The 8872-nt window shown below is 44.0% G+C and overlaps 1 protein-coding gene across 1 annotated transcript; it reads right to left on the bottom strand.

Annotated features, from left to right (window-relative positions):
* Positions 1-3584: 3584 nt before the first annotated feature.
* On the bottom strand, positions 3585-8183 carry LOC100826298 (3-oxoacyl-[acyl-carrier-protein] reductase 4). Its single transcript, XM_003579535.4, has 11 exons — positions 7830-8183; positions 6931-7073; positions 6593-6646; positions 5666-5746; positions 5528-5573; positions 5348-5442; positions 5234-5266; positions 4333-4467; positions 4149-4242; positions 3868-3950; positions 3585-3769 (listed from the first exon to the last, which is right to left on the bottom strand). The coding sequence occupies exons 1-11, from the start codon at positions 7990-7992 to the stop codon at positions 3737-3739; spliced, it is 960 nt and encodes a 319-aa protein (XP_003579583.1). The 5' UTR covers positions 7993-8183; the 3' UTR covers positions 3585-3736.
* Positions 8184-8872: the final 689 nt, after the last annotated feature.

An 8872-nucleotide genomic window follows, 5' to 3' on the forward strand; every position in this document is an offset into this window, starting at 1 on the left:
GCTCGATACACTTGTTCTGTCTTGTCTTCTTCCCGATCCCTTCTCTCTGCTCTCCTCCCGAACCCCATTCCCCTTCCCCGATCTCTCTCTCCCCGCGGAACCAGCCTACCTGCTGCTGCACTGGCTCCCCGCACATACGGATCTAGTCCGCCTGCTACTGCCCCCCTAGCTCCCCGCACGAACCTAACAATTAAGTGTGGATAAGCTAGCAAGTAGACACAAATAATCTAGGATTTGAGCTCAGTTATCATGTCAAGTTGGCACAATTAATTTTGGCAAATAAGCATAGTTAACCATGCAATTAACTGAATAATCCGGCAAGTAGACACAAATAATCTGGTAAGCAGGCTTAGTTATCATGGCAACTAGGAATACATTAAGTCGGTACTTGACAAGTGAACACAATTAACTTGGCAATTAAGTACGGTTAACCTAACAATCTTGGAAGTAAGCTTAGTTATCATGGCAAGTAAACACAATTAACCTGACAAGTAAGAACACTTAGGCTGCGTTCTCTTCGGCTTCTAGAACCGGCTTCTCATAGAAGCTGCCCTCACCTAGCTTCCTGCAGAAGCCGCATCTCAGATTTAGCTAGGCATCCAAACTAGTTTAGGCCAAACTAGTTTGGTAGCGTAATCAAATTTAGGTGGCGGCTTTTCCAAGAAGCTGGGGGAGGTCAACTTCTCGGAAAAGCCGGTTCAGAAAGAAGAACTGGCCCTAAACCTGTCAATTAAGCGAGGATAATCCGGTAAGTAGGCTTAGTCAACCTGGCAAGTAAGCACAGCTAATCTGATAATTAAGTGCGGATAATTTGACAAGTAGACACAAATAATCTGACAAGTAGGCTTACTAGTCACAATTAATATGTCAAGCTCGTAAGTACACATGTATAGACGAGTAGAATGCACAAATAAAATCAATAAGTATGACTTTGTGATATATGTTAGAGTGACGCCCCTTTTTTAGGGACTCTGATGTGTATTGATAATTTCTACGTGCTAGAATCGATCAAAAAAAATTATACACCGTGAAAAATAGATGCAATTTGAAAAGAAGAAAAGAAAAATGTCAAACGTGTCGACGTGCGCTACTAGCTATTTCCATTTTATTTGATCCTGCAAGTTTCATGTTGTTTGATTCTGATTGGCGTGTCTAGATGTGATATTGTGTACGTGCGGATGGAGCTGGACCGACAAGTGTTGCGCGTGGGATGAACCTGGACTTGCTGACGCGCGCCGAACCTATGCTGGCAAAAATTGTCACGAGTGATACTGTAGTAGTTTCTCTCGTCTTTTTTGTGTTTTTGTGTAGTCTGTGCAGTACAGCCCCAAGCTTCGGGAAGTGATTGCTTGACCCCAGCATCGGATTTGCAGAATGCGAACACGTTGCTGCTTGTTGCTGCTTGGGCCGGCCTGGCCGGTTGCTTCCTCCTTTGGGCCGTGGCTGGGAGCGTCAGGGGATGCGCGTGCGGGAGTACGATGTAGCGGGCGCGCGCGGGTGTACGCTAGTTGGCGGGGGATTCGCCTGGACGAAGACAGGCGCCGCTGGCGACCCCTACGTGGGGCACGCCGCAACGTAGTCTTATCGCTTCTGTGTAGTCAACAGCAGCGCACAAACATGTAACAGTCTTAATGCATGCATATATGGCTACCTGCCATGCTTGATTCGCAAGGTATATGGCACAAAAAATTCACCCCAGCCATATAGTACGGGTGCCTGGGACTTGAAAAAAATTATAAGAACGAAACATAGATAGCCTGGGTGGCAAGGAGTATTAACAACGGCCCTCTTCTTTAGAGGAACAACAACCCCAGCTAAAGGAGCATACGTTACACCCATGGTCTGAGTGCAGGACTACAGGAACTACGCCGATGGAGGCAACTACTGACTATTCCAGAGACGGCGCAACGGTAACGTGCCCCTCAAGGCGGCACCACCAATGTCGGAAATCGGAATGGCGTCGGGGTTCCACGGACCGGTAATTATTCTGCAACTGGTTTCAAAGTATACCTACCCTCTTTATATGCATGTATGTGCCAAAAAATTGTTTTAGATGAGTCTAAAAGAAAAGATGCACTGTACGAAAACAGAAAATAATAGCAATCGTAACCGCCCAGTCCTGAAGTACCAAACCTTCTCTCAGTTCATTAAATTAGGCGACTTATCGGTGAAGACTTCCGTTGGGAACCTGCCAACTTCCATTCAAATGAGAGGTGGGAATGGGAGATTTTTCAGAAAACCCTTTGTTTTTTCCCCTCCCTTTCCGTAACGCTTCCCTTTGGGTAAAAAAAAAATCCTTCGTTTCTTTGCCACGTTCCACGATCGTGCTGCCGGCCGATGGAGCCTCGACGCCCTTTTCCGGTCGCCGGCGTTGTCCTTGCTCGACTTCAGAGCTGTTCCTAGATCTCTAATGGACCCGTCCAGCGCTCCTTCCCGGGCCGTGATGCCCAGTCATCTTCCGCCGGCCATGATGACCGGAGCTCCGCGTCCGATGCGGGCCGTGATCCCAAGAGCTCTGCCTCCGTCGCTGGCCGTGATAAGCAAACGTCGCCGCCGATAAGCCGATTCTCTGTCCACTGCAATGCACCGGCCTACTGGAAGCACTGCACAGGCAAGGGATGGATTTCTACTATGGTTGTTTACACTGATCACGCCTAAATAAAAACTGATCTTGCCAAGCCTGCTTAACAACGATTTCTCTACATTCACATTCAAAACCATGCTTTCAGTTCGCCAGAACACAACTACTGGATATCTCATCCCACAGACTTTTATCCATTCACGTTCAAAAGAGTAAATCCTTCATGCATGTACATTCACATTGACTCGGGTACAGCAACCATCAAGCATTTATCTGTACATTCAGCATAACATCAACCATTGCAACTTCAGGCTTCATCAAAACAACAGCCAGCAGTCTAGTAACACAGCAACCAGCAGATTCGCAAACAATGAGCACCGACACCTTCAACAAACAGCGACCACCACAGTTTTCTGCAGTTTCAATATGTGTGTACAGCAATAGCAAAAACAGCACAAAAGAAACCTTTCCTGTAAATTCACATTCATTCAAGAAATATATGTACATTCACATTGATTCAGCAAAAAATCAGTACAGCAGAGAACAAGCGCGCAACAAACAGCAGCAAACATTCAGGCCATAGAGCCTAAATCGCTGTCGCCTGGGTTAGCACCACACGACAGGCCGCCCGGTCACCATTGCTGGGGCCACTATGCAGCCTCTGATTTCCCCTCACCAGGAGAGGTGTGAGGCGGCCGAGGAAGTGGGGCGCGGTCCGCTGTCATCACGAGGAGTGAGCTGGGTTCTGTACTTCTGGGTCGCCTGCGTGTGAAATCTAAGTCGCCACATCGATGGGGAGCGGGAAGAGGAGGGGAGTCGCGAATAGTTTTTCTCCTTGTATCGTGCTGAAGCTGGGTTTGACAGGGGGTTATCTAAAAAATTGCTTTCAGTGATGGGTTTCATTCCAACCTCTCATCTGGACCGTGTGTTTTAGATCGGATGGCTTAGAACGGACGTTTGCAAGTTTGCACCTAACGGGTGTTTTCACTGGATACGTAACTCATATCTGAACTTCCTCAAACCTGACTTTATTCCGCATTGTTAAAGAGTAAAAAGTGTAAACCTAAATCTACAGCCCAAAACTGTTCAGTGCACAATACATAAAAATCACTCTACGCAGAGCAAATGTAGAACTCCATCAGGCTTGCCCGAAGATCACATTACCATCCCCCCATCAATAGTAAGCACCTGGACCAAACCACAAAGAGATGGTTCGGTAACGAATCATTTAGAGTTCAGATAACCAATGAGCATGTAAACTTGGTAGTCATCATAGTGACACGCACCTGTCCGGTGATGTAGCTGGCCGCAGGATTCAGGGCCAAAAACTCGACCAACCCAGCAACTTCCTCCGGCTGGCCATATCTCCCTGTGAAGTTGAATGAAGCATTAGTGCTGACTGAAAAGATTCACTTGGTAGATGTAGTTCAGATGAGCACACATGACACAATAGTGTTGCATCAAAGTTTTTCCGAAGAAGAGTGTTTTATCACACCTAGGATTTGTGTATGAGATACTGCAGAAAGTGAATAATGCTATTTAGCTAGGTGTCGCATAAGATGCATACCCAAGGGAATGGTCGACAAGATTTTCTTCTCAATCTCCTCTCCAAGTTCAGCAGTCATGTCTGATGCAATGAATCCAGGCGCGATTGCATTCACCTGAATGCATATTCAAATTGTTCAGAAGTTGGACGTCAGCCTTAAGTTCTAAGTGAGCGAACAATGAAAAAAGAAGAAGGGAGAGTGCACATTGATATTCCTGCTTGCGTATTCCCTAGCAACTGTTTTTGTGAAGCCAATGACACCAGCCTTAGCAGCACTGTAATTAGCTTGGCCAGCATTGCCGGTAAGCCCAACAACTGATGCTATGTTGATAACTCTTCCCTGCATTAAAATATAAATAAATATTATTAGATTATTACACATGAAAAAAAAAATGATCAGGTGACTTTAGAGCTTTTATGCCATAACCAAGACAAACAGAATCCTATACAAGGAACAAACTACTACTCCTACCTTGCCAGTGTGGCTCTCTGTCTGGACATAGCTCATTACTACACTTATGCACTAGCAATATGGAAATGTTTTATAACTTTTCCTTTCAGCTCTGCTAGGAAGTTAAGTACATAATCATGAGTCATGAACCAAGCCGCATAAGCTTGTACTACATGAGGGGGTTCTGGGAGTCAATGGAGACTTTGAAGACTTGCTATTATTTAACTTGACTGAACTTAAGGGTAGTTTCAAATTTCAATAACTTGGTACATAACGCTTGGTCTTCATACACCGTTCATCCCAAAAATAGATAACGCTTTGAAAGCACGCAATCAAACTTCTCTTTCTTTGACAACTAATAACATATAAAATCTATTTAGGTGGAAATGGTACCATTAGATTTGTCGTGGAAAATAATTTCACACTAAATTAGTAAATTATATTGATCTAAAGTATCGGTCCAAGCTGCATGCTGGAGAGCATGCAAAGTAAGAAACATCATCTATTTAGGAACGGAGGCAGAATGTCATATCTACTTGCAGCATATGCTTAATATGGATAATAGCTAATGTATACATTCAAAATTACACGCCAACATGAAGCCCGTCATAGCAATGCTATGCAAACCAATTCAAGAGAACGAAACAAAGAATACCTTTCTCTTCTTCATCATTATTTTTGTGGCAGCCTGTAAAGAATGTGTAGATGTAAGATGCGTTAACATAAGTCAAGCCGCAGGAGGAAAAGCAATTAAGGGACAGAAACCCACCTGTGTACATAGGAAGACACCCGTAAGATTTAGATCAATAACATCTTGCCACTGGGATTTCTTCATCCTCATCAGCAATGTGTCTCGCGTAATCCCTGGTTACAGAATGCTATTTTATATGCAGAAAGAAATCAATCAAACAGGAAGCTAAAAAAAGTGTAAAGTACCATTGGGACCTACCTGCATTATTTACCAAGATGTCAATCGTTCCCCATTTATCAACAGCCTGGTAGAATTCATGAATTCTGGGTTTAAATAGTCTGATCTATATATAGTTAAACTAAAAACATCTGACTAACATTATCAAACTGCACTTACTGCTTTCATCATAGATTCTACATCAGCTTCTTTTGAAACATCTCCTCCAAAGGTAATAGCCTGACCACCAGCAGCTTCTATCTGCAAAAACAACATTAGAAGTACAAATAAATCTAGGGTAAGCAGAGAGGAACAAAAAAGAAATCAAAACTCTAAATGCCTCTCCAGAAACTATACGTATTTCCAATGGTGTTAGAAGTAGGAGTATATGTTTAGGTAGAAAAATATCACCAAGTTTCAATCATAAATGAAATACTCCGTCCGGCCAGAATTACTTGTCGAAATATTACATGTACCTAGACGCTTTTTAAACATAGATACATCCATATTTGGGCAAATTTGAGACAAGTAATATGGGTCGGAGGGAGTAACTAGATTTTTTTCATTTGTACGAAAAAGGAATGTGGATAGTTGAATCAACAACATTACAGAACTACATTTCATTTCTTTGAAGTCCTTGCTAATTATTATTGCTCTTATGTACTAGTATAAAAATTAAGTTACAATGTACCAATGATATCATCAAAGTTCATACTTAATTAATACATTTCACATTGCTTCAATGACTTCTGAAATATAGCTTGAAAATTCAGCAGAACTATGCTGTTGCACTCAAACAGGAGTTCACAAATTATAATGTTTGGATGTATTCCCGTACGAGGCCAAATATGAAAGCACACAGACTGAACTATCCAACATTGCGGAGAATTAAGGACAGAGATAATATTTATTAAGTTATGTGGGGCATAAATCTAGTCAATATTACTGGCAACAAAAGTGATTAACATAATCATTCTGACAAGTTAAAAAAACTGCCTTCATATTTGTACTTATCTAATAAGTTTATGCCGCAAAATTCATGGACAGCCAAATAATATATCAAGCAGCATATATCAGTAAATACTATTTTGTAATCAATCAGCTCACCTCTTGAGAGACTTCTTCGGCCTCTTTGGAGGACCGTGCATAGTTCACTAGAACCTGCAGGTCAAGTGAGTGTCAGGTCCCTGAGGTTAATTTAGCATACTGTAAATGGGGAAAAAGAGTCGTTTGCATTTGCAAGAAAGTAATGTAAAACTATACAAGCACATATCTAGCCATCTAGGAGTGTTGAGTTAGAAGAATGTGAAGTTCCGTCTTTCAGAATAAACAGCGCCAACAGTAGTAGTAAAACATGATAAGCCAGGTACACACCAAAAAAAAAATACTGACTGTTTCTGCATTATAATATAGAATGAATATTTTAGGACAGCTAAATAGTTCACCTTGCAGCCAGCTTTCCCAAGAGCCAATGCAGTGGCTTTTCCGATCCCTCTGGAAGCACCTGTAACGACAACAACTGGAGCTTCGAGCTTTGTAGCATCTTGCACAACTGCATGCTCAACAGCAGCAACATGTGTTCGCACACCTACAGATAGTATTGCTTAGTACTGTAACGAGTACAGAACAACGAGCTGCCAACACAGAACTTAGGCCCTGAATTTGCAACTAATGGCATCCACAGTACAAGGTGCTTCTAGAGTGCTTACAGAGAGAGAATGACAACGTTTCTTTTAGCACTTGTATAGAAATTGTCACCTCCATAGCTAACAAAGTTACACAGGAGCTTAAATTGTTCAACCATCTCCCTGACACTTACTGAAGCACCGAAGTCAAGCGAGGAGAACTTCCTAGGCACCATTCATCTGGTGTGTCCGACATAGCAGAAGAGACCAGGCTTTTTAATATATTCTTTTCAAAACATAGCAGGAGAGCTGTTAATTTCATTAATAATAGAAGAGTGCATTTCTTTTTAAGTACGCAGTTACGCACTCGTCTAAGCACCTTCATTTTATATGCTCTAATAGCCACATAGTATGGTGTACTCTTCAAACCCGCTCGCTCGTACAGAAGTATCACCTAAATGGACATTAAAATCAATGTAAACTTTACAATGATAATAACAACCAATAGCGGTAGCGTTTGCTCCCATGTACATCACTTCCTCAGGAACTTACACTAGATCCTCCCCAAATTCATCTCAGAAAAGATCCTCCCCCAAATTTCACGTGAAATAATTAGTCTCACCGAGGAACTAGATTGGTAACAGTAAAACACCTAGATCTCCGACTCCAAGTGTTGTAACCAAACCAGCACGGCGACAACCGAAGAAAAGGACAGTTACCGGAGGAGGAGCCGGCCCCAAGGCGTTCGGACCGGAGCGCAGGCAAGCGGGCAGCGGCGCCGAAGGTGACGAACCCCCGGCGAACAACGGCCGAAGCGGCGGGCGACGAGGGGGCTCCGACCGCTGGGGACGCGACGGCGGCTGCGGCGTTGGCGGCGGCCATGAGGAAGCGGCGGGAGGCGGAGGCGGAGGAGAGGCGGGAAGCCAGAGGGGGCAGCGTGGCGTGCGAGGAGGAGGCGGGTGTTTATGTAGCGGCGGTGGACTGGTTTGGGGGGCTTTGGAAGCTCAAGCGGGCGACAGCGGGGAAGACGGCGACGCGTCGCGGTCTGGCGGAGCGCACGAGGGGGAAGGACGGAGGAGGTGACGAGGGGCGTCGGGCTAACCGATGGACGGCTGTGCCACGTCGGGTCTTCAAATCTTGGGTCCGATGGACGGCTCTCCTCCGTCGGGTTTGGTTTGAGCCCCAACCGGCGTTGGATAGACATTCACGTAGCCCTACCAAATATTTGGCATAACCAAAGTTAGGGCATGACCAAAATTTTGTAATCTCTCTTGGTGTTTGGATTACATCCACACAGCAACCAAATTTTGGCAAAATGGTTGGCCTCCGTTTGGTTTTACAACCAATCCCCTTGCCAAATTTCAAGTAACTAAAATTAAAGCAATATCTATAAACTTGTCAAATTAGATGGTCGGGTATTTACCTATTCATACATCAGGAGAATATATAATACACGTATGTGCAAAAAAAAAAGGAAACTGAAATAGGGTTGAGGCAGATTAAAAGCTAGTGACATTCTTTTTGATTTGTTAAGAAGAAAAGAGATTAGAGGTGATGGTTGGCACAGACGCCGTATCCATCATGCATGCATGTAACCGATTGATTCACTTGCCATCTCGCCGAAACAAGAAAAAGCGGCAGAAACAGAAAGAGAGAGAGAAGAGGCGTTGGCAGCCAAATATTTGGCGAGCGTTTTCACCGCCCGAGACTCGCCCGTTGGCGCTGGCAGCGATGGGTTGGTCTGGGCTAGCCAAAATCTTGG

The sequence above is a fragment of the Brachypodium distachyon genome, chromosome 5 (assembly GCF_000005505.3).
Source record: "Brachypodium distachyon strain Bd21 chromosome 5, Brachypodium_distachyon_v3.0, whole genome shotgun sequence".
Lineage (NCBI taxonomy): Eukaryota > Viridiplantae > Streptophyta > Magnoliopsida > Poales > Poaceae > Brachypodium > Brachypodium distachyon.